The sequence below is a fragment of the Sturnira hondurensis genome, unplaced genomic scaffold (genome assembly GCF_014824575.4).
Source record: "Sturnira hondurensis isolate 20B ecotype Veracruz unplaced genomic scaffold, ASM1482457v3 Scaffold0014584, whole genome shotgun sequence".
NCBI lineage: Eukaryota > Metazoa > Chordata > Mammalia > Chiroptera > Phyllostomidae > Sturnira > Sturnira hondurensis.
The window spans coordinates 2,288,804-2,315,009 of record NW_028087215.1 but is presented as its reverse complement, the minus strand read 5'-3'; the positions used below and the strand labels follow the sequence as shown (position 1 = coordinate 2,315,009).

At 41.3% G+C, this 26,206-nt stretch overlaps 2 protein-coding genes across 10 annotated transcripts in view; one reads left to right on the top strand and one right to left on the bottom strand.

The window, feature by feature from the left end:
• RUFY3 (RUN and FYVE domain containing 3) overlaps positions 1 to 3,639 on the top strand; it is a 72,647-nt gene extending 69,008 nt beyond the window's left edge. For 4 of the 7 annotated variants that reach the window (XM_037063452.1, XM_037063453.1, XM_037063454.1 and 1 more), the window contains 2 exons: positions 397 to 465; positions 2,210 to 3,639. In XM_037063452.1, coding sequence (XP_036919347.1) covers positions 397 to 465; positions 2,210 to 2,353 — 213 coding nt within the window. In that variant the 3' untranslated portion in view covers positions 2,354 to 3,639. The remainder of the gene's footprint in view (positions 1 to 396; positions 466 to 2,209) is intronic. The other 3 variants (XR_005069034.1, XR_005069035.1, XM_037063455.1) reach the window with 2 other exon arrangements.
• A 9,943-nt stretch (positions 3,640 to 13,582) lies between these two features.
• On the bottom strand, positions 13,583 to 25,904 carry GRSF1 (G-rich RNA sequence binding factor 1). 3 transcript variants are annotated; one of them, XM_037063463.1, is made up of 10 exons: positions 25,448 to 25,904; positions 22,696 to 22,852; positions 21,485 to 21,640; positions 20,950 to 21,093; positions 20,172 to 20,307; positions 17,954 to 18,135; positions 17,053 to 17,174; positions 15,536 to 15,671; positions 15,083 to 15,164; positions 13,583 to 14,104 (listed from the first exon to the last, which is right to left on the bottom strand). In XM_037063463.1, exons 1-9 carry the CDS (start codon positions 25,799 to 25,801, stop codon positions 15,115 to 15,117), a joined length of 1,437 nt encoding a protein of 478 aa, XP_036919358.1. In that variant the 5' UTR covers positions 25,802 to 25,904; the 3' UTR covers positions 13,583 to 14,104; positions 15,083 to 15,114. The 3 variants fall into 3 exon arrangements, with proteins under 3 accessions (XP_036919358.1, XP_036919357.1, XP_036919359.1); XM_037063462.1 differs by having other exon boundaries at positions 13,583 to 14,098; positions 15,089 to 15,164; positions 25,448 to 25,903; XM_037063464.1 differs by lacking the exon at positions 25,448 to 25,904 and adding an exon at positions 25,198 to 25,271 and having other exon boundaries at positions 13,583 to 14,098; positions 15,089 to 15,164.
• Between the last annotated feature and the right edge of the window lie 302 nt (positions 25,905 to 26,206).

Sequence of the window (26,206 nt, the reverse complement as noted above, 5' to 3'; positions counted from 1 at the left end):
CAGGCATGTGCCCTGACTGGGAATCGAACCGGCAGCCCTTTGGTTTGCAGGCTGGTGCTCAATCCGCTGAGCCACACTAGCCAGGGTGTCCTTTCCATTCGTGATAGAGAGTAAGGCAGGAGGGATGGGATTTTTTTTTCACTCTTTACACTTACATACTTGAATTTTTTTAACAAGTAAAATCACATGTTACTTTATTAGAAAAATTAAGGGAGCACCAAGGCTGATGATAGTATTATCAGAGTTGTATTAATGTGGTGGTGGGACTATATGGCATTTATTAGTTTCCAGACAGTCTGCAGTGTGTTTATATTAATTTTGTAACTAAAAAACGTGTATTCTGAAATTAATATTTCTGAGGCTTAGAGAAACTAACCGGCTCGCTGTGTGGTTTAGGATCAGCTGCTGCTCTCTGAAAAGCCACAGGTGTGTCAGCTGTGCCGAGAAGGTGGCAGCACAGCAAAGGTAACAGTGGTGAGACATGAACAATTCTTCACAGGGGTGTCCTTGAGGCCACTGTCCCCTTCCGGTAATGGGGACTTTGCTGTGGACAGCGCAGGGAATGGGGCAAAGCAAAAGAAACGAGCATTTGTGTACCTATTTTTTTCAGTCATATTAAGTCATGTCGGCAAATCCCCATTAAAATAAATATAAACAACTAAAATAATTTAACACAAACATAAGTGTATAAGTAAACATTTCTTGAGCCCCCTGCTGTGTGGAATGTGCTATTCCATGTGCAGGAGAGAGAGTGATGGACAGTGTAGACCGAGTCCTTGTCCTTGGGAAGCTTGTGTCCTTTGTGCCATCGTTTTATAGATGAGAAAGTGTGGACTCAGAGACGTCAGGTGCATTTCCCAAAGTTACTTAACCAATACGTGGTAAAGCCCGGATGCAACCTGACTTTGGCTCCGATGTCCACACTCCTTCCAGTGGTCCATCCTGCTTGGGTAAGATAGGTTTGGGGAGGAGTTCTTTGAATTATTTGGGGAAACAGCCTCAGAGGGACATGAGCTCTCTCCAAAACAAAACCACTGGTTTCCCCCTCAGATCCTCAAGGGTCTGCCCGAGCCCCTTCCCAGTTTGTTATCCTAGAGCAGGCAGAGTGAAACAGCCAGACCAATGCCTCATTCGTGCCCCCCACCCCCTGCGTCTCATCCGGTGTTCGGTTCCTAGTAGAGTCTAAAGAAATGTCATGGACAGGTGACTGTGAGAAACAAGTGCTTGGAAGAGATGAGGAAACTTGCCCAAATTCTGGATTATAACCTGCCTGCCACTATTTGTGATCTTGCCGGATTTTAACAAACAAAATTATAATACAGCCTACGCTTAAATTCGCAGAACTAGATAGAGATGAACTGCTTTTAGAGGACCAGAAGTTGTGGTTATAGAAACATAGAAGAAACTGCTGTTCTACTTCTGACCCATCTCTTCTAACCCATGTGAAGTAACAATGTCAGAGCAGAATTCTCCCAGGTTTTCAGATAAAAGTGTCCCCTTACCTCCCCTGCACCCTCGGAAGATGAATTGTTAGAAAGTAGCATTATCATAGGAAAAATTGTTCTTCACAACCTTCTATCTGGGGACTCTTCGAGCTTTGTGTGAACCACCCGCCCACAGCCTTGCCATTGACATTGCCATAATGACCCCCAGGCTGCCCCACTGCTTGGCCTCTGAAGGTTTAAAATGAGTAATAAAGAGACTAATTTCCCTATAAACAGGGTGCAGGAAGCTGCACTTCTGCACCGATGTCCCAAAGGCTGTGCTTGTGGAGCATCATGGGAAAGCAATGAGCACATCAGTGTATAAGGGATTACACTTTCAGTTCATACCCAGCACATTTTTTAATCTTAGGCTGCTACCCAATCCCTTGCTGTGTCACTGCCTGCCTTGGCGTGTGCTTACATACTTGCAAACTGCTTTTAGAATTAGCCCACCTAACAGTGATACAGTGAATACAAGTATGTGTTCCAAGATAAAGAAGTGCATTTGTTCTTTTTTAATCCTGCAGCACTGCTTCACTTAAATCTAAGAACTAGACTGTAAGCTTTGTTGCAGGCAGAAACTGCTTGGTCAGATAACTTTCTGGTGCATAACAAACATTCAGGCAATACTTGGTTAGACATTGAGCATTTCCAGTGTTTGGTCTTTTATATTCCATGCATCCTTATCCCTTCTATTCCCCACCTAACCTCCTCTGTCCTTGCAGAATGTTTGTAAGAACTGCAGAGGAAACTTCTGTAATGCCTGTTCAACAAACGAACTGCCTCTTCCTTCAAGTATCCAGCCTGAGCGAGTTTGCAATCCCTGTCACGAGCACCTGATGAAGCAGTACTCCACCAGCCCCTCGTGAGGCTGGAGGCCACGCCCTGGACCAGGATGTCTCTGCCTGTGTTAGATGCCAGGATTCCCTAGAGGCCAGACCTTAGAATCAACTAAAAGTTGATAGAAATGCTTTAAATAAACTGGGCTCAGGGAGAAAAAGGCAGTGATTGGGGGTGTTGGGAATTTTGCCCGTTTTCCCTAATGACTGTATGAGTAAAAGTTACTCAGTTGAACCCTCTCTTCTAAATCTAAACTACCCCACTTTGAAGGGTTCATTTCATAGCGTGTCTTCGGAAGGGCTGTTCGTTTTTGTGAATAGTGGTAATACTGGGTAAATAGAATTAGAAGAGAGGCTTCTTAGATAATAAAAAGGAAAATGATCGTCTTCCTCTATTTGTAGATTCAAGGGGGAAAGATAAATGTTAATTAAGATCAAAATGACAGACATCACATATTTTCCCATGTGCTGCTACGTATAAAAACATTGTTTGCTCTTCAACCCCACTTACTACCTCTTTAAAGTATCTCTACCAAACTGTGAACCCAAACTCAGGGAAAAGAAAGTAAAGAGTAATATAAATTCTGAATGTACTTAAAACAATGTTGGAATGTATTATAGGTTCAGGACTAGAATGTTTGGCCCTGGCCTGCAGGTGTTTTCATTATCAGGACAAGGTGGAGGGACATTTGCTTTGTTTCCCCTTAATGACTTGAAAAGTAAGTACCTGCCCTTTTCAGAGCCTCCTACGACAAAACCAGCAGACTCTCCTCCCCATCCCTCCCGCCTCTCCAAGTCATAACGCAAATTGTTAGTTTTAAAGATGAGATTTGACTTTGCAAATAGGGAGTATTGAAAGCAAAGCTAAAGCAGATTTAAAGTAAAATAATTTAATGTCCATGGCAGAGAACAGTGAACTCAGAATATTTGTTAAATTCTTTCTTGAGTAAGGGATCCTTTGCTTTGAGCCAAGACTCAGAACTGGTAGGCAAGCTTCTTGGAAACTACGGTACTCGGACATCTTTCAGCAGCAAGTCTTCCCAGGGCGAAAGAGGGAAGGGCTCTTAGAGAGGGTAGGGAAGAAATGGTGTGCGCTGTTTGTATTGTTACATGTGTTTAGATTCTTGGATTCCAAATAGAACCTCAGAAGATACAGTTCTGTAACCAGGTTAGACTTCTGGGGTGGGAACGTCTGGGACCTCGGCAGAAGGGTTACAGCCTGGGAAGAGTTGTTATTTCGGAAGTCCGGCTTGTTACTTGGTGAAGCTGAGTTTTAAGAGAACTAAGGAAAAATAAAATCTAATAATTTTAGCCTAGTTTCTTGTCTTTTTTCCTCTTTAAATAATACGTATTTTTGTGATTCTTCATCCTCCTTATTTTTGGCTTCATGTGCCAGCTGTGTCTAGGTGCTGCTGCAGATAATTGGAAATTATCCTAAATTAGCATAAGTTATTTTATAATTAGTTTCAAATTAAACTGCAAACAGACAGCTCTGTAACATAGAGTGAAAAATAGGATCAGTAATAAGACACGAGATTTTATTCTGAACTGAAAATAAGCTGTTCAGCCTGTTGTAAAGCTTTAAAGATCAGTTATTCGCGCAGCAGCCCACAGAAGCAAGGGGCTGAGTCAGAGGTACCTGGGCTCAGTGTTTAAACCTGTCTTCCTCAAAAATCATGCTTCCCGCCATTTTCAACAGCATCAGCATGAATTAACCAGAAGCAAACCACTTTTACACTGAAAACTACAAAACATTGCTGAAAGAAATTGAAGATGCCAATAAATGAAAAGATACTACATGCTCATGAATTGAAAGTTTGATATCACTAACATCAATACTACCCAGAGCCATCCACAGATTCATTGTGGCCTCTACCAAAATCCCAATACAGTAGCAATGGTAGAAATAGAAGCAACCATGCTAAAAATTCATATGGTCTCTTAAGGCACGCCCACATAGCCAAAACAATCTTTAAAAAGAACAAACTTGGTCTCACATTTCCTGATTTGAAAACATTAGTACAAAGCTTCACAGATCAAAACAGTGTGGTGCTCTCGTAAAGAGACATACGGACCAGAGGAATAGAATGGAGAGCCAAGCCCTGGCTGATTGAGCACAGGTCTGCGAACCAAAGGGTTGATTCCCAGCCAGGGCACATGCCTCGGTTGCAGACCAGGTCCCCCATTTTGCAGGGGAGGGGGTGGTGCACAACAGGCAACCACACATTGATGTTTCTCCCTTTCTCATTCTAAAAATAAGTAAATAAAATCTTAAACGAATGTAGAGCCCAGAAAGGAACCCTCACATATATGGTCAGTTGATCTTTGAGGAGAGCAGAGACCACTGAAATTGGGAAAGGGCAGTCTTCAACAAATGAAGTTGGACCTTTACACCACATACAGAAATGCAATGGGTCAAAATGCTACCATAAGAGAACCATAAAACTCTTAGAAGAAAAGAGAGGAAAAGATTTATGGCGTTGGATTTGGCAACAGTTTCTTGGGTAAGACACCAAATTCACAGGTGACAAGAAAGAATACTGGTTGGACTTCTAAACTGAAATTTCTCATGGAGAAACTGGAATCCCTGTGCACTGTTGGTAACAATGCAAAATGGTGCAGCCTCTGTGGGAAGCAGCACGGTAGCATCTAAAGAAATTAAACATAAAATTATTATGTAATACAGCAGTTCCACTTGTGATACATATCTCCAAAAAAGTGAAAGCAGAGACTAGATATGTGTATGTCCGTGTTCATAACAGCATTATGCGCGGTCACCGAAAGGGGGAGCAACCCAAGCATTTACCACTGAGTGGATAAACTAAATGTGGTAGATCCATATAATGAGATATTCAGGCTGAGGAAGGAAGGAAGGAAATTCTGACACACTACGACGTGAATGAAGCTTGACACGAAATGAAATAAGGCAGTCAGGACAAACATGATTCCACTTGCGTGAGGTCCCCAGAGCGATCCGATTCAGAGGCGAAGCAGAATGGGAGTGGCTGGGCGGGAAGGCGGGGCAGAGGGGGTGGGGGAGGGTGAAAGTCTCACAATTGATGGTTATAGCGTTTGCACAATATGAGTGTATTTAACCCCACAGAAGTGTAAACTTAAAATGGTAAAGTTTGTTACGAATATTTTGGCACAATATGTAAAAATCATGCTTTCCAAAAGGGCAGATGCAGAAAATAGGTGATGTTCACATGTACGGGTTGGGACAGACGTATGGCACTGCCCACTGAGCAGGCCTGGAAGGCAGCGCTCCAGTAGCAATGGGCAAACCCAGTGGCCGATCTTTCACTGGAAACCAAAGCGTGGTTTCTTATAACATTCTCCAATAACGGGAACCGGGGCTCCTTGGAGAAATGGCTAATTCTGGGTCTGGGGCATCCTGTAATGCCAAAACGGAGGTGCTATAAAAGCCAAAGGATGAGGGTGTCTATCAAAGGGACACAGGAGCCAGGTGAAAGCTCCCAAGGACCAAAGCTGAAACAATGTGAGCAAGAAAATGATGTAGTGTAGGATTTAATCCAAGGTATAAAGTAAATATCCATGAGTTCATATTGACATAAGGATTAAATAAGTGGGGGAGATATAGCATATCTCATGTATGGAAAAATTCCATGCAGTTTATGTAACTATTCCTTCAAGAAGCTACAGCTTGCCCTGGCTGGTGTGACTCAGTGGATTGAGTGCCAGCCTAGGAACCAAAGGATTCCCAGTTGAATTCCCAGTCAGGGCACATGCCTGGGTTGCAGGCCAGGTCCCCAGTAGGGGGCGCACAAGAGGCCACCACACATAGATGTTTCTCTCCCTCTCTTTCTCCCTGCTGTCCCCTCTCTCTAAAAATAAATAAATAAAATCTTTAAAAAAAAAAAAGAAACTGGAGCTTAACTCCCCACTTCTTGAATGTGGGTTGGGCTTAATAACTTGCTTCCAAAAAAAGTGGAATATGGTAGAGAAAAAGGAATTTTACTTTGCAATTACAGTTTATGTTAGGTATTATTTTGTATTAGTTTGAGGTGTACAGTGGTTAGACCATCATATACTTTACAAAGTGTACTTCAGATACCCACCTGGCACCATATTTAGTTATTAGAATATTTTTTACCACATTCCCTACACTTTACATTCCCGTAACTATCTCATAACTACCAATTAGTATTTCTTCATCCCTTCACCTAAAGATGCTAAAAAGGAACTTTATAGTAACCCAGTAAACGCTATCTGGGCCACGCGATCACAAGTCACATTGTCAGTGGTGAGTCATGTTGGCCACAGGAAGCCTTAGTAAGAAAAGATGTCGTGAAAATGACACCTCTGTGTCCTTCCTCCCCCAAACCCAGTCTAACCAGTCTAACCAGGAGAGAAACCTCAGAAAACCCGACTCAAGCACATTTTACGAAATATCTGAGAGTTGTCCTTCACATTGTCATCATCAAAAAAAAAAAAAAAAGTCTGAGGTTAATTAAGGAGACGCAATGACTGAGTGAGCGGGACCCAACATTAATTGGGTCAAATGTACTGCAGCGATGGAAGATGTCAACAGTAGGGGAATTAGGTGAGGCATAAACAGGAATTCTATTTTTGCAACATGTTTGTATATCTAACAGTTTATTTAAATAAATTAGAGCTTTCATACTCAAAACCACTACAGGTCTAACCTAATGGAGGTTGACTAAACTCCCTAAATGCAGTTAAGTCATTTCCAAATAGAATCTGAGGATTTTCCTTAGCCTGAATATTTTAAGTCGGACTTCCAGCTCAGCTAAGGTCCTTCATTCACTATTTATAGTGAAGTTATAAAAATGTATGATGAAACAAAGGGAACTTAACTATTTTGTGAAAGAACTCCAAGTATGGCCTAGTGTTTGGTTTTTTTTTAAGATTTTATTTTTAGAAGGGAAGGAAGAGAGGGAAACATCGATGTGGGAGAGACGTGGATCAGTTACCTCTTGCACGCCAACTGGGGACCTGGCCAGCAACCCAGACACATGTGCCTGGGAATCCAAGGGCACTCAACCCACTCAGTCACACCAGCCAGGGCTGGACTAGAGATTTTGAAGTAGCTCTCAGGGCCACTATCACAGCCTCACTTGAGCTTTGCTCAACAGACTGCCAGCCCTTTTTAAACAATTGCATTTCAGAAATAAGTGGCTGCATTTTTATAGCAAAACACCTTTCAAATAACCTAATATACCCTCCTCCCCAAATGTTCTCCCAGGACAAATCTTAATGATTCTTAGACATCTGTTGGCTTGGGGGTTATCAATTACTGAGGTCTTCCATCATCTTCTCAACACTCAGGACAGCTGATTTTGTTGTTAACACATTAATTACTTTGGTATGAGATTTTCGTAAACATGTCAGTCAACCCAGGCAGAAATCAAGTATCTGACCAGCACAATTTCTATACTAAGGATATGACAATCTTTATTCAAAGACAACCTGTTATCTTGAGAAATAAAATTGATCAGAAGAACCAGGCACCAGTTGCAAGCATGATGGAGGATACCACATTCCTAGGACTTGAGCAAGCGTGGTGGCCAGCACTCAGGGCTCCAGTCAGCAGGTAATGGGGACGCTGGGCCCATCTCCAGACAGTGGGGTTGCCTTACCATTTTGGGGTGCTGCTTTCTGGCACCACAGTTATCACTCATACTCATTTATAAGGCTTATCACAAACTTTTTATATTAGAGCAGGTTAAAAACTAGCCCAATATTATTACTTGTATTTCATTTGCTTTCTTGAGGGGACAAGAAATGAATGGAATTACACCAATCTGTCAGAAATTGTGAATAACTCAGTTTCCCTTTTGCTTTTGGTCTTTATTCCCAAACAGCATTATCAAGTGGCAGAAAGGGGTAAGCCTCTTCATTTCCATTAGAACCAGGTATGTTTTGGGACAAGTCTTTGAATATACTTGTGCAGAGTCATCTGTGGGATTCAGATTAGTCTGGATCACTTGAAGAGCTTATTCTTCAGTGTATGTTAGTGACCCTCATAAGCTTCCCTGAATCCATCCATATTCCACAGTCTCCCTTGGCTATGTGCTTTCCTGCCTTGCCACCAGGTGCTTCCAAAATCATTTTGCTGGGCTGTCCTAATTCTGACACAAAACCTGGAAGTCATAAGAGGGGAGATTGGAGAACTTCACCACATAAAAATGATTTCTGCCATAATAAACAGTGACAAACCAGGTAGGAGTGGAAATGGCTCATTTAAAGCTAGTTCATTGCAAGAAGAAAGGGCTCCTGCCAACTAGTTAGGAAAAAAGACCAAACCACAGAAAGGTGGTCAATAATCACAGAAAGGCAATCGGCAAAATTCAGGTTGTGCAAACCTCAAGAGGTTAATCTTATTTCTTCAAAAATACAGGGTCCCACAGAAGGCCTGAGTGTGGTTGGTAGGGTAATAATGTGGGTGTAGTAATTTATAGTTTTAATTTGAACATTTCACCTAGAATGTCATATGGTGTATTTGAGTGTGATAGTTGTTGGGAGAATTACTTGCTTATGATTTTGTAAGCACCCAAGATTTTGTAATAAAATAGGGGGTGTTATTTGTGCTGGACCCTGTAGAAGAGGAAACGTGTAGGTTAAAAGAAATAGGAAATAGGCACTCCATCGCTAAAGAAATTTGAAACGCTTATGAAAAAATGCTCATCATGGATTATCAAGGAAACCAAATGAAAACCCAGGGATCCCACCATACACAGAACGGTTAAAATGACAGGATGACACCACCAAACGGTGAGGCTACAGACCTACTGGAACTTTCATATTGTCTGCGGTGTCTATAATAGGATGACTGCTTTGGAAAGACAAATGTCAATTTCTAGTAAAACTTAAAATATACCAACCTTACAACTCAGGATATTCTGCTGAATACTTGCTCCAAAGAAATCAAAGCATAGGTCCACAAAAAGCCTTGCACAAGAGGTTAGGTTCATAGCGACTTTATTTATAATAGCCAGAAACTACAAGCAGCCCATGGCCCACCAGTTGTCCACCCACCACGTGGAAAGCTACGCAGTGGCTTACTCACACAGTGGAATACTACTCCATGTGGCAATGAACGAGAACAAGCTCCAACACACGGATGAGTCTTAAAACGTGCTAAAAAGAAATGTACACAAGAATACATACTGTATAATTCCATTTATACCGAGTTCTAGAACGGCCAAACTCATCTATGGCCATTCCGTGAAAACGAAATCCCAACAGGGAGAAGGGATGAAAGAGGTGCAGGAAGTAACTGGGTAAAAGAAACTGTCGGATGTGCTGGAAACATTCCGTAGCTTGCCAGGGGTCTGGGTGACAAGTTGTACATCCAAACTCAACAAATGGTACACTTCACATTTGTTCACTTCATTGTAAAGTTTACAAGAAAGTCATCAACATGTATGTCCAAAAGCTTATGAGGCAAATACAGATGTTTACACCTTTGACACATATAAAGAAAATAGATGAATGGATACACAGATATCAAGGAAATATGGTGAAATATTACTTGTAGACTTGAGATGATAGGTATAGATATGCTTATAGTTAAAACTTCTCTGTATGCTTGAAATTATATATTAAAAGTCACGGGCAGGGGGGAAAGAAGCATATTAACCAACTGTAATCTGTGGATGGTTTAGACCTTGACTGAAACTTTTTTTTTAAAAAAGGACATTTCAGATAGATATTTGGTAAAAAAAATTAGTATTTTTAGAAATGATGCTATTTTTAAAGTCATTTTAAAAGAGATGTATACTGAAATACAGATAAAAATACTATGGTTTGGTTTTGCTTTAAAATTAATGAGAATGAAAAAAATTTTCATGAGGGTAGGTAGATGGGGATCGTAAGAAAAATGGGAGAGAGTATGAAAAGAATTCACAGAACGGGAAATCAAAAAGCTCTAACCGTGAGGTGCTGCCTCACGAGAGACCACCACTGCGTGCGTGGGTGTGGAGGGGTGTGTCCAGCCTCCTGGACTGGCACAGAATGGTTGCTAACACACTGTGTCAGCGAGGCTTTGGGGAAATGAGCACTTACACTGCTGGTGCAAACTCAGAAAAAATGTATCAATTTGACTTGATACAAATTACAAGTGCACACATACTCTGACCATTTATCCTACAGAGAAATTCATGTATGTACAAAATGACAAATTCATACAGGGCAATTCACTTCAGCACTGTGACAGCAAAGACTGGACACAATCCGTGTGTCCATTGGTAAGGGTCAGGTTCAACTGCACACATCCATACTCCACAATCACCTTGAAAACGAGGAAGCGTTTTGTCTACCGGTATCAAGTGATCTTTAGGATGTAGGGAAAGAGGGTACAGAATAGTAGTGCAGTATGCTGTATACTTTAAAAAGAAATGAAAGCGCCCATCATATTGGCTTACCTACACAGTATCACTGAAGTTTACACCAGAAACTGCTGAGAGTTGCCTAAGGGAAGTGTCTGAAGTACAGGGTGGGAGGGGGGCTATAGGCCCCTCTGTATCTCTACAATTTTACTTCCTTCAAAACAAATATAAACAATTTAAAAAATCACCCCACAGCTTGTTTTCATATCAAGGCTTATGAACCAAATAAAACCCTTTATTGATAACCCTTTCTGTAATTAAGAAAACCACCCAACTAAAACACTGGGCAAAAGATCTGGACACCTCACCAAAGACAGTCTGCAGATTCAAATATATTTAAAGACCCTCCTCAAACACATCAATTAAAAATTAAAACGAGGTACCACGACACACTTACTAAAAGAGCAAAAATTTAAAACACTGAGTACACCAAATGCTGACAAGAATGCGTTGCTACGTGAAGCCTCACTCATGGCTGGTGAGGATGCAAAATAGTACAGCCACCTTGGAAGATAATTTAGCAGTTTCTTGTGAAACTAAACATAGTCTTACCATATGAGCCAGCACCCCCGCTCCTTGGGATTTACCCAAATGAATTAAAATATTATGTACACACAAAAACCTACATATGAATGTTTATAGCAGCTTCCTACAAACTTCGGAGATTATTTTCTATCTGCTGAATCAGGGGAAAACTGCATTCCTGCATTAGAGCGATTTTTTGGAAAGTCCCTGGAACTCAGGCCTGCCTCTGCTGCTGAAATAGCACCTCACTGTATCACACAGGCCCTACCAACTGAATGTAAATCTGTTCGCATAATTTAAGGGAAACTCTGAAAACAACGGAATGTTTTAAATTGTAAAATGAATAGACAGAGCCCAGAGAAAAGTTCCCTAAAGAGAATTTGCTGAGGGACTGTTTAGGGCAGAGGATGCCAACAGGGCGCGTTGACTAATAATAAGCAGGGTCCTTGCCCCAAAATGCCATGTAGGCGGAAGCGGCTTTCTCCCGATTCTTCCTCCTCACACTGCAGAGGTAGTGAGGATTTCGTCCCACCCCTTGGCAGTCTCAGTCTCCCCTCCCACCCGGCAGAAGCATCCTTCACCCAGCAAAGAGGGACAAAGACTCCGATTCAGCTTCCTTCTCCAGTGTCCGTGAGGGTATCAGATCCCAAACTTCGGCAATCCCCTCCTTGGTGTATTTCCATGTATCAGCCTCCCTTGCAACTACCTGAGAAGTAGCTAGCCTACGCGAGCAGGAGATGGGCAACATGGTCACATACAGTCCTGCTATTTTTTACAGCTTTACCTCAAAGATTATAAAGTCACAAACAGAAAAGAAAATCACTGTCATTACTTATTTCAGTAGCAAATGATGATATACAACCCAGTTTCGCCAAACTTTGGGAAGGAGAAATGTCTTTTGTTAGGACAGAAATAAAAGATCACTTTAATTCTATTATGTGCTTTTTACACTTGCCTTTGTTAGCAGTCATTCATTCAGTAGCCTTAATTATAAGCAATGACTTACTCACAGGGAGGACAGAGAAGTATATGAATAAGACGATGTCCCAAGAACCTTTTTTACTGAAAACTCAGCCACTAGTATGGCAAGAAGATACAACCTTCCAAGCTGACTCACCACACACTCTAAGGCTTTTACTCTTTTCTGGTATGAAAACGAAACTCACTAGCTTTCACATAAAGTAATTGCAAATGATTCCTTACCAACCCCAATGCTGAAAGAACCTACAGATTTTTTTCCACAGCAAATGGGAGATAGCAAAATTAGATACCCAGTGCTAAAGGGAAAGGAAAAAGATCACATCCCAATAACCACACAGCTAGACAGCAGTTCTCACAGCCTAAGGACACAGGAACGAGCACACACTTCCATCTAAGTAGTAACACTGGGGCTCCTAAGCTGCTTAAGTCATGTTCTTACAGGACGGCACATGCAAAGCAATCGCTTCTCCTTAAACATGCCTGGACTTGATGTAATAAAAATATATTTGGTTTATTCACACACTCCAAAATAAATACTCTTAGGTAACCTGAAGCCTGAACCAAGCCTCCATTTATTGACTATTTACAGTACAGTGGTTTTGTGTCTTAGCTGGTCATCAAAGATGGTTATGTACTGAGAGAAGACATAATCCCTCTTCCAGGCATCTCCTCTCAGAAATGCGGGCAAGTTTCACGTTGAAAACTAGAACTGCATCTCCTGGTAGCTATGTGGCAGTCGTCACCCTGAGAACAGGAACAAGGCAAAGAAAGTATACAGGACTCTGATTCTCCTACACAGGTGCACATAAAATGAGTTTATTAAAGACTACATTGTGAAGCCAGCCATTTTGATCCAATATTTAAATAACAAGCTGTTTAATATTAAAGCGGAAGATACTGCCACACTGTGACAGAAGTACAGCTTTACCCAGAAACCCTCCACACAATTTTACATGAAAAGCTATTTTTATTTAAGCAAGGCACCCCTACTTGTTCTACAATATGGGATGTGCGACCCCACTGAAAAGCAAAGGAGGGGACTTGGATGGTTTCCTATCTAGCGCTGGTTTAAATTCAAGTGAAGCCATCAGTGTTCTTACCAGTAGGGACTGTTTTGACGCGTCACTTCACAGCTTTAACACCCCTAATGTCTACCCAAAACCAAAAAACCAGGGTGGGGGTGCAGGCGGATGTGTTCAGACAACTTGTAGGCTGAGACCGGAATTCCGTCCTGAAGTACACAGGCACCAATGTCAAATGCCAGTGGCACGGGCTCAGAAAGGCAGAAGAGCGCGCAAGACGTGAAACGGCCGAACCGTTGTCAGTACACACACTAATCTGCGGTATTTATTTTTCTTTGTTTTGAATAGTTTTTTTTTTTAATTCCTACCCCTACGTCACCAAATACACCTAAAATTATAGCTACTCTGCCAAACCATAAAGGTTCAAAGGTCTGAAACCTTTCCTTGCTTTGGTGAGTATTTAGTTAAAATAAATCAGTATTTTATTCCATAGGAAGTTTTATATCACAGCCCTCAAATAAAGCACTTTTAAAATAGGGGAAAGATTTTAAAGGACAGTGCTGAATAAAAATATGCAGTCTTCACATTGGGTAATGTATACTCTATGAAAACAAATTACTTAATCATGAAATAAAGACCAGATTTTTAAATCAGATCCTATCCTGGACAGTTTAAACAATATTTAAATTTGTGGTTTATTTAATCCCAAAACTGAATCTCCCCTTTTTCTTTCTAAATAGTCCACTATCGAATTTTTCTTATAAGCAATTAATCCCAAACCCTACAATCCCTTCTCAAGCAGTTGCTGCTAAAAATCTGGAACTTTATATCCACATCCAAGAAAGACGTGCAGATGAAATGCTTCTTGCTTCATCCTGAAAATAAGAGAGTATTGCAAATTTACTAAAAATGAACAAGCATTAGACATGTTCCTATACCATTTAAAATAAATTCAATAGTTTTTTTTCTATCTAATTTCATGAAATTTATCTGACAAATCCATTAAATTGAGGTAAAGAAAATCAGTTGGGCATTATTTGTATGTATCCTGGTATGAAAATAGATTTTTTAAGTTGAGCACAGAATATATTTTACACAGATTTTAGCTACATGTAAATATTTAATATCATGAGATTGTGGGGCTTCAGATCGAGAAACAGCCCATGACAACCATGACGAAGCAATTTCCCATGTGTTTCCATGAAGTCATTATAGTTAAGTGTCTCAAAGGAAGGCAAGGAACCAGGTAGGAACTATATACAGAGGAAAATGGTTACAATGAAATACATTAAAAGATTTTATAGGGTAAAAAAAGGCACCACATAACATCTGGTCAAAGGCAACAACATCAAGACAATGTATTTCATAGATTTGTCACAAGTATGTTAACTCTACAAAATCACACACTACTGCCTAGTACAAACACCATTTTAGGGATAGAAACAGTGATACACTAAGTACATGTACCACTGATAGGCCCTGGTTTTGAATGTATCATTTTACACATCTTAAAAATATCTTAGAACCGAGGAAATTAAAATTTAGAAAGAAAAACAAATGCAAGCACATTTCCAGTGTATTATGGTTTATAGTTACTAAAGGTGAAAAATTATTTCCAGGCACACAGAATGATAAATGTTGAGAAAGATGCAAAAAGACTGTATATGGGGAAAATACTCAAAGCCACTATACTATAATAATGAATTACTTCCCAGGAGAATATCATTCCCTATACTGATGCTCCAATTATCATGACTAGTTTCACCTTCATTAAAGAGAATAGTCCCAGCATGTTACAAATTTGTGAATTAATAATTAATTTATCAACAGAAAATAATTTCTACAATTGTACCTCTTAAATTTACCTTCTTCTCTGGAGTCTCTGGAAGTCTTACTTTCCCTTTGGACATGAATTCAGGAACAATTCAATATACCTATGTTCTGCAAATGACAAAGAAAAAGATTCATGTCAAAAAGCTGAAAAGGCAGACATAATACTATAGCCATTTTTCTTATAGTTCAAACGGAAACTCAAATCCTTTCCCCATTTCTTTAAGTAAAATAAAAAACAAAATTAAAAAATCCTAACTAATTCTGTCTAATTCTATAGACAGAAATACGCAGGATAATCAATAGACAAATGCTTTTCATTATAATACAATGTTTCATCCTTTTAACATTTAATTTAGTAGGGTTAATAAAGCATAATTTTCCCAGTGAAATACTCTAGGCAAAAATCCAAAACAGAACAAGGCGCTGGTGAGTGAAGACACCCGTCAGAATCGATGACAAAAACCCTGGGCCGCACTCACGGACGTGGGACCGATCCTTGAGCATCGCTGCGACGGCATCCTCGTGGGTGTCGAAGTGCACATCCGCTTCTCCCGTGGCCTTCCCGCTGGAACTGTATTCCATGGTGATTCTAACAGGCTTCAGTGGAGCAAAGAACTAAACAAACAAAGGGAGCCAAAATGATACACAATGCTCCTAGGCCCAATTTCTGTAGGTCTAATGGTTCTGCATTTTTCTTTCAGACTTTAATTCATACACTTTAATTGGTTTTTAGGAAATCTCTTTAAGCAACAAAGTAGACATCTACCACCTCTCCAGCTTTACTGATTTTCTTAGAACTCAACATTCATTTCAAACATCCATTCACAGAGAACTTAAACTATAAATATAATACTACACAATAAATATTTCTCAACATTTTTTATACCAACAAAAACCACTTTTATTATTCCTCCCATACACATCCTTCCCTGTTTCTAAAGACTCTCTTCTCTGTCCATCAAATATACTTTATTTCTTAATAATTCATTTTTAACTTTTTTTTCAGCAGACATATACCCGATAACCAGTTTCTTATCAGCTCTACATAAACAGAGGCTACCTGAGTGGTTATCATTCCAAACCAAAGCAACAAGGTGTAATGCTTTAATCAGACTGTGCAACCTTCATGTAGGTAAAGATCTGATACCTATTAGGCTTTCTGAAATAATAAAGACAACTGAGGCCCCACTGCTAACTGAAGACTCTAGGTTTGGATCTACCTTAAGTTTATGTTCTCAAGTTCAAGTCAATAAGGGCTTAATTGCTTTATCTTTTCATTGCATTCAGTATCTATTATAAAATAAAATTATTTTTTAAATTCTTTTTCTCAAATGTTACGGAATTGTAATGCAAGACGGCCACATGGTCTAATGAAAACTCCCAGCATTTAAGAGTCCTAAATTCTGTCTAGTATGTAACTGCTCCATGGCAAATTCCCCTGGGGCTCAGTTTCCTAAGCTCAAAGCTGACTGTGTTGAACCGTTTTAGAGAAACCAAACTTTCTTTAACTAAAAACCTGTATCATACTACTTTGCATCTATAAAATCTTATCCACTGTACATTTCACCTTAAAACCTAATAACGTCCAGTCCTGGTTGGTGTGGCTCAGTGGACTGAGTGCCAGCCTGAGAACCAAATGGTGGCCATTTTGATTCCTAGTCAGGGCACACACCTGAGTTGTGGTCCAGGTCCCCAGTGGGGGGCATGTGAAAGGCAACCACACAATGATGCTTCTCTCTCTTTCTCCTTTCTTTCCCCTCTCTCTAAAAATAACTAAACTAAAAATCTTAAAAAAAAAACACCCAAAACCTAATACCATCCATACTTCTCAGGTAAAGAAAATGAAACAAGCCTCGGCAACCATGGAGAAGAAATCTTACTGTCCACAGATACTCCAGAAATACTGCATTTTCCTCTCCACCTTCCTGAAACTACCGAAGTTCAATTTTAGAACTTTCATTCAAACCTACTGAGACTTAATCTTACGGCCACACACATTTATAATGTCTTGGGCGTTGGCTTGGAAAGGTAATCCTCTCATGTGCACACAATGCAGTGAGGACGTGGCTCCGCAATCGACAGCCTCCTGGAGCTTTTCTGACATCTCCTTGGGCAGTTCTGGGGGGTGTAAGAAGCAGCATAAAAGCATAAAAAGCATAAAAGCTCCAAGAGTTATTAAGAGATTACAATCAGGTATGACCTTTCTGTCAAAATCCTCAGTTTCTCTTGAACCAGTGAGAGGGCTTTAATTTTAAAAGCCAAACTGATAGAGATTCCTGCCACTTTACGAGTATCACCTGAACACGAGTAAGATTTTGTGCCTCAACCCATTACCAGATTATAAAAGAACACCTTTCTGTAACAACAGGGAGGAGAAAAAATGGTCATTAATGAAAAAAATAAAGGAAAGAGTAACTTCCTTTCTGGGTTATAGGTGAAAGAAAGAAGGAAGAAAGGAAGGAAAAGAAAAAGTTAACAGGATAATCCCAGGGCACTGATTTAAAAGGGGTTTATCAAACTTCAAAGATTCTAAATGTTGCTTTGGGGTTAGGAACTGAAGGATTAACTTAAATAAAGAGGTAAACAAAACTCCTTACTTCAGTCAACATACTGCTCTCTATCCAGTGTTTCCCCCTCCTTAGTCTATCGACATTTTACTTCCTTTTGTTATATCTGTGCCACCCAGCTTTCCCCATACAGAATCTACAAAAAGTATTACATTTAAAAAATCTTATGATTAAGCCCTTCTACATATATTCAAAGTGCATACTACACTGAACTCAATTTCCTTGTCTGATAGTATTACAATTTCATACAACATGGTAAAATTTCTTTTAACAAATATCAAAACATACAATACAGACCCAATTAAGTCTCAACAAATGGCAGGTCCTTACCTATTTCCTTCTCACTTTCAAAAGCTGTCATAGGTCGAACATCCTCATTTACTTCGTGTTCTTCAAAGACCACTTCTGGCTCCGTTATATACTTGGCAGATGGAGATGCCAGTTTCTTTCCCTTATAAGCACCGACATATGTTCGAACTTCATTCCTTCTGCTTGGAAATATCTCTATATATCTATGTCAAAGCAAAGAACAAGCACAAATGGTGCAAAGTAACCTTACATTGGACTTGTTTAAAATAAAACACGCATATATAATATCTCCAACAGCTTTACGAAACACAAGAGCCACAAGACAATAGGTATGTGTGTGCGGGGCGAGGGGTGGGGGGAAGAGTACGCTCGAAAGAACAGACCACTGATTTAATCACCCTGTAGATAAGTTTTCTTCATACACATTTTAACATTTTCTACCTTATTTGCTTCGTGAGAATTATATTCGAAGAATTAATCTGGTAAGAAGGATTTTGTACTGAAGCCCTAAATTCATTTCTGTGAAAATTAATCATATCTGTGTAAGATATTAAAAGTCACAGTGTATGAGGAGCTAACTTCCTCCAGAATGTCACTAAGAGTCCAGTGAGAATTCATGAACTCAATGTCAATTCTGACCTGCCTGGCAGGGAGTCTGTCTACTAAAGCCAAGCTTCTGGATCCAGCTTTCTTTTCTCAACACTGCTTTTCCAAATCAGGTTATTAAGCTTGAATTGTAAAAAGCATTTCTATTTATAGACCTATAAAGATTAGATGAGCAGCATTTTAAATTTATTCAAGAGATTTCTACACTGCCTTAACATTGTCACCTAAAATAACTCTGATGTGTTTTTCCAAGATACATATAATATGAAGAATGGTGAAAGAAAATGGGGGTGGGAGGGAACGCTCTGCATACACTTTTTCACTTAAAATTGAATAAAGACCTCTGAACCAATTCAAAGTAATTCTGACAATGACTATGGAATGGCTTTTTTTTTTAATTTCAAAGGAGTCAAGTGAAATGCCAGAAAGCAACAAAAAGGTGACTTAAAATTTGCCTTTTGAGAACTCAAAATTAAAGCCAAAACACAAAAGAAGCCACCATCCCTATTTGCATCCTAAGGTGATACAATATATAGCACACAGAATCATCTCACAGGGGTGTCCAAACTTTTGACATTTCTGGTTTCTGTGCCACACTGGAAGAAGAGTTATCTTGGGCCACACGTTAAGTACACAAACACCAATGAAAACTGATGAGCAAAAAAAATATAAAAGGTTTTAAGTAAATTTATGATTTTGTGTTGGACTACATTCATAGCCATCCTGGGCTGCAATGTGGCCCACTGGTTGGACACCCCTGACAGAATGTTCACATCAAAATGTTAGCTTGAACCAACTCAAGACTTTAGCCCTACCTTCCAGCTGTTAGGGAGTAATACAGGATACAAAGAACATGTTAAATGACACCATGAGGAAGCAATAAGATAAATATAGTACATGAGACAGTGTACAGGACAATGGACCCAATTTCTTCAAAAGTCAACCACGTTTAAAAGTGGGGAGAGGCCCTGGCTGGTGTAGCTCAGTGGACTAAGCACCAGCCTGTGAACCAAAGGGTCACCAGTTTGATTCCCAGTCAGGGGACATGCCTGGGTTGTCGGCCAGGTCCCCAGTAGGGGGCGCATGAGGGGCAACCACACATTGATGTTTCTCTCCCTTTCTTTCTCCCTCCCTACCCCTCTAAAAATAAATAAATAATATCTTTTAAAAAATGCATGTGCACCTGTTTCTAAAAAAACTTTTTTTTTAAAAAAAATGGGGAGAGAATAAAAATAAAGAAGGGGATTTGCTCTACTTTAAAAGAACTACAAACAACAAGCAAATACAGTGTGGACTATGTCTAGATTCTGGTGCAAAAAAAACACCCAACTGTAATGACATATTAGTTATAATTTTAAAAATGTGACTATGGACTGGCATTAGATAATAAATTGTTGCTAATTTTGTTAGATGTGATAACACAGACCTCATGTAAGAAAAAGTATTTTAAAGATGCATATTGACATAACAGATACAGCAAATTAACACATCAACAATTTGTTAACAGGCTTTTGCAAGCTCAGCATACTATTCTACTTTTCTGCATTTAGATCATTTGAAATCATGTCACAGTGCAGTCATCAAAATGACCCAGTGATGACAGGCCTGCGTCAGTAGGATCTGCTTTACTCACCGGTTACCAATCTCTTCCCTGTGTTTCAACAGGGCTTGACTGGCCATTTCTGGTTCTTCAAACTGCACATAGGCTTCTCCTGTTTTTCTTCTTCCTCTGTAGTCCATCACAAAAGTAATATCTACTATATTCAGTCCTAGGACACCAAAAATCACCACAAATGAGTGCTGCTAACAGGAGCTTTTTTTATCCTTAAAATTAATAGTCATCCACACAAATTTTTTTACTTTCTTAGTAAAATTTGGGAGCTGGTCTACCAATCCCAAAGCCTGATACATGCCTAACTGGAAGAAAATTATTATGTGGCCAAAACCCAGTAACACCTACACATCTATATTTGCAGAATGGTTAGGGTCCCAGCATCCATGTACAATACAATTCCCTGTCTCTCTTGTTTTGCCATTATATAGTAGGGGAAATAAAGATTTTGACTAACATCCCTAGTAATAATGTACGCTTTACAGCTAAGAATTAAATAACAATGCTACTAAATCATGTAAATTGCTACTGTCTTAATATGGACACTGTTGTAAGAGGATATTTTCCCTCAATATTAAATAAACCCACATGAACTATTTCACAATCTGACATCTTGATCACCACGCTAGGTAAACACTCATATAATCAATGAAGACAGGAAATTCGAATGAAGAGTTCTCCCCAAAAGAACCTAATATAACTGCATGCAGTTATCTAGGAAAAGGTTCTTGTGAGATAAAGGAGACAGTGGGGGTGGGTGGGTGGTGCGATGCCCCAGAAATGTAAAACTGAAAAGCACCTGCAAAGAAGTCTACGATGTCTTTCTCGTTGCAGCTGTAAGGCAGTCCTCTCAGACGAACCACACCATCATTTACCACAGGCGAAGACTTGACCTGCAGGCTCTTCATTAAGGCATCCACATCTTCATTGTTGATCTCATATACTACAAAGTGGAAGCACAAAAGATACATCAAATTTACATAACAAAGCCTTGAAAAAGTCATACTTGGTAGGATATCCAAGAATTGAAAAACTAGCGTTTTTCCATCTTCATGTACTTCTTTGGAGAAAATAACAAATGACATTTATTGAATATTTACCATGTGCCAGGAGTCCCTCATTTAAACAGCACAAATTGTGAGGTGAACTCGGCCAACATCTTCATTTTGCAAACAAAACAGAGACAATCTCTGTGCTTCTTTTCGCACCCTGTAAGAGGGTGTATTCCTAATACATCTAACTGCTTCGCGCTGCTGAGGATGAAATGAAAGTGCCTTGGGAAGTACAGAGTCTAACGAAACGACCCTGAACGCCCACAGGCTGACGTCACGTACCTTCCACATACCGCTGCCCCATGTACAGCCGGTGCTTTTCTAAGGCTTTCTGCACATCCTGCTCCGACTCCATCTCAATTAAGGCATCGCCCCTTCGCTTCCCATCTCTATTTAGGAGGAAGTGTATCCCATTCTCACCGTTGCGAATCCTGCAGTCTAAGAGCATGTGAGTAAAAGTCAATTGAAACCAGAAATCAAACTTTTAACTCCATTATACAAGTCACACGAACGCAATCCTCCAACAACAAAGCAAAGCAGGAACCAAGACACCTGCCATACCCCTTCCACAAAGCACCCCCCTCCCTGAAGGCAGCCAAATGCCAGCGCGGCGGTCGTCTCTAAAACACGCCACGTGAAAAGAACAAGCAAACTTTACTGCACAGAAGCTTATGGTTTCCTGATCATTCAATGGCAATTAAAGCTAGACTCAACAAAAGAAATGTATCATGGCCCGATGCTTCTATGGTTACGTTTTATGAATAAGTGTCTTCTCTTGTTACAATCGTAACCAGAAACACTCTAAAAAGCCCCAGAAGAATAATCTTGCTACCATAATTTAACCTTTCCCCCTTTTTATTACTAAGAAAACACATCTTCATACTTCATACGTCTTTTACTAGAAAGGGAACAAACAGAAGATGTAAACTGGCTTTATGAAACGCTTGACCACACAATGCGATGCACATGCAGGTACTTAGTACATGTCACATTGGTTTTTTAACATCTGAGATAAAATCGTCTTAAACTCTCTTAAAAGGAAAATTAAAAATCAGTTAGATACAGAAACGAAACACCAACCACAGATTTGCAAACCTCCCAAACATGGAGTGACTAAAGGAACTATGTCACTAATACTGAGTGATCTTGGATGCTAAATGTATTTTAACCACGTTCCCATTCACGTAGTTCCACTAATGGGTTTGTATTTCGATCCGTATATAAAAAAAGGTCAGAAGAGAAAACTGGTTTTATTAAATTTCAGTCTTAGTGTTAATTTTTTTGTTGTCTTAACATTAAGCTTTTTGTTGCATTTGGTCTTAAAACTGGTGTGTATCACCAATGGTACTCCCCGTGCCACTCGGTACACACCAGCCAGATGAGACAAGTCTAAACCATCAAATAAGATGTTTACGGCACAGTTTAACTAAGATTTTGTGGGACTATCTTCCACTCAGACAAAATTACATATTTAAAACATACATAAAATATACCTGAAAAAAAGCTGAGCACATCTTCTACAGTGCACGACCACGGTAATCCTTGAGCTCGAATGAGATACACATCATCCACCTCCTCTCCTAACTTGGGTGGGGCCACCTCGTACTCGGGGAGAGGTGGAAGGTCTTCCAGGTAGGTAGTTTTAGATTCCTTCCAAAAGAAATAAAGAAACATAAAAATATTTCTTTGACAACCTACTCGGAAAATGTTTCCTGCTGCAAACTAATGCTCTGGATGTTATTCTCAGGAGACAGTTACTATCTCAGAGGCAAGAAACAGACTTCACAAATCTCTTTGGCTTAAATTGCATCCTAAAGCAACAAACAGGTATATCCTAATGGTTTGGCAAGACACAAATTTTATTCAGGACTTGTTTTGAAATCCTTCAGTTCCAAATCATACTTAAGAATAGTGCGTTTGCTAAGACAGAACGGAGAACGGGGGGGCCCTTCAACTTGACAAATATGTGAGTGCCTCCTACTTAATGTGCGCCATTTTAGGCCCTCATCTCAAAAAGTTTACCATCTAGACCAGGGGTGTCAAACTCATTTTCACCAGGGGCCACATCAGCCTCGTGGTTGCCTTCAAAGGGCTGAATGTAATTTTAGGACTGTATAAATGTAATTACTCCGTAACAGTTAAATGAGAGCTCAGCACTGCCGCCCAACAGAACAAGGTGGAGGGCCGGATTAGGCCCATGGGCCTTGTGTTTGCCACCTGGGATCTAGACTAAGACAAGCATACAAAATGAGATGCTTTAAGTGCTAGATGATACAAGACACTGTATGAATCAAAACAGCACTAAGAGTAGAATCAAGACATGGTATCAGATGGACCTTGAAGGGAGGACAGACTTCCAACAGTGACATATGAAGGGCATTCCAGTTTGAGAGGTGAGAGGAGGAAGTAATATGAGCAAAAGCCCATTTGCAATACAGCAATAATCCCATTTGGCTAAACTGTAGGGTCCAATTAGGAGCCAAGGAAGATGAGCTGGCAAAAGGAACTTGGTACCATTTAGCAGAGGGTCTTGAGTGTTAAGCTCAGTGTGTCTCCTTAACCTGGTAGGCAAAGGGGGGTTAATAAAACACATTTAGAAGTGGGTAAATCAACAAAACAGCAGGGTGCTTGGAAAGGTTAACCTGTCAACTAGTATGTGAGACCAACTGGATAAGAAAAAAATCATAAAAGGCAAGAGCAGTTATGTGAGGTACCAGGAGCCTCAAACATATCTAAAGAACTCTATTTTACAAAACTAAGCGAAAATTGGAATTCAATCAGATTCCAGTAAGTACCATAACATGACTGGGTAGACAACTCACATCTTAGGATTTCTCTCTACTGAGCTAAGGAAAGAGATTCCTTTGTACTCTCACTGTTCACATGAAGACTCATGTCTAATTCTATGGAAACAATGATAAATGTAAACCTCTAGCAGAGGTCTAATACATTTTTAATAAGAATGCAACTAGCACTACAATTAACATGGGAAAACAACTCGGGCTTTAAGACAAATGACTTGCAATCTACTGGGCTAATGAGAGATACTTCACTCCTATGTATGTTCCCATCATTTTTATGAAGATTTTAAGATGTCAGTAACAAATGTCAGCACAGTGCATAACACTAGTTGAGACTCCACAGATATTATCATTGTCAATTTCACAGGAAAAAAGAAGTAAAGAGAGTACCCTGCTCATAAGGGCTTAATAGAGATGGTTTGTTTTTTAATAAAGGCAACATTCCCCAATTTCCCAGAATTCCATAAACATCAGAAGCTTTTACAGAAAAGGGCAGCAGAAAGTATTGGGCCAGGATTCAAGTCAATTAGCTCAGCCACTGGCAGACAGCAGCCATGCTGATTAGCCTCCCAGTTTGCCTAAGTTCAAGGAGAAACACAAAGTGAATTTAGATAAATATGAATCCAAGGCACCAGGCGCTGAATAGTCGAAAAGTGTAGTGACATTTCCCAGATGTCATGTAACAGGCAGAAGCGTTCCTGCAAGGCACAAAATAGTTGCAATCTGAGTTCTTGAAGCACACGCTGACTTTAAAAAAGACAACACTGTAAATCCACTCGTAGATCCCCAAATCGTGTCCTAGACGCCCCCCTCCCTGCCTCCCCTTCCCCCCCCCCACCCCCCGTCAGTCTCCGCACAGTCGCACAGTCCTTTCGGCGGCGACCCTTGGTCGTACAGGGCCGTCTTTCTGTCAAGGAAAGTGGAGGTGCAGAGGTGACCTTCAGTAATCTGGGGCAGCCCGCCTTCCCCAACGACAGTAGATAGAGCAGCATTGGGCATAAGCCTCCTTCCCCACGAATCCAGCCCACGCAACAGTGCGCGTAAACCTTCATATAAGCGGGCTTCCCGGGCCTAATGCTCTGGCTGCATGAAAATTCCCATAGCTCCGCGGACTCAGCCACCCAACTTCACAACCTGCGGACTGAGGGCGACAGGGATGCAGGATGAGGGCATCAAGAGCCTCATAAAACCTACCATGGGCCGCAGGAAACAAGGCCTCAACATTCGCCCCCAGCCACACTTACACACTCCACAACAGACCAGACTCACAGGAGAACAAAACAAGGAGAAAAGCCGAAGCCGGGGAGAGCGTCCCTTGTTCAGAGGCCCAATAGGAGGACTGGGCAGCCGGGGGCGGGTGTGCGGCGTGAGCCGCGGATCCCCGGCCGCGCACGCGGAGGAGCGCGGGGACGCGTGCGCGCGACCCTTCGCGGCGCCCACGTACCTGGCTGTAACCCCGCGCCGGGCCAGCGGCCGCAGCCAAGGACTGCGGCAGCAGAGGGGCGCGCAAGGCCGGGTAAGAGGCGGCAGCCGTGGCGGCGGCGGACGCGGCCGCAGGGGGAGGCCCCGCCAGTCTCCCGGTGGGCGCAGGCCCGGTCTGGAGGCCCCGCGTCTGTGAGGCGGCGGCCGTGGCTGCCCCGAGCAACAGCAGCAGCCGGCGACGGCCAGAGACTCCCGAAGGGAAAGAATCGGCAGCCGAGTAAAAGGGCAGGCAGGCGGCGCCTGTGCGCCGGCAGCTGCTGCAGTTGCAGCCGCAGCCCCGGAGCAGCGCCCCGAGCACCCAGCGGGTCCCGGCCATGGACTCCGGAGGCGGCGCGGGGCCCGTAGGCGGCTGCGGCTGCAGCGCGAGCGGAGAGGAAGTGGAATCCAGGGCCGGGGAGGGGCGCCAGGCACATGCGCCGCCCGCACCCGGGGCAGCCAGGAGTCGGGAGGAGGCGGGGGAGAGAGCGCAGCTCCGCCCGGGCTCCTCCGGGTCTCCGCCTTGGAGGCGGAGCTCTCTGCCGCCGGGGGGTGGGGCGGCAGGGCTCAGGCAAGATGGCTCTTCTACTGGTTGAAAATGAGGTCCCCAGTTGGCAAGGTGAAAGCCTTCCTGTTTTGAAGACAACTCAGACATGGAACGCCAGTCTGGGTACACCGGTATTGTACCCCCGAGAAACGCGTGGCGTGAAAGGCAAAAAGGGCAGCTTCTGGAAGGAATTGTGAT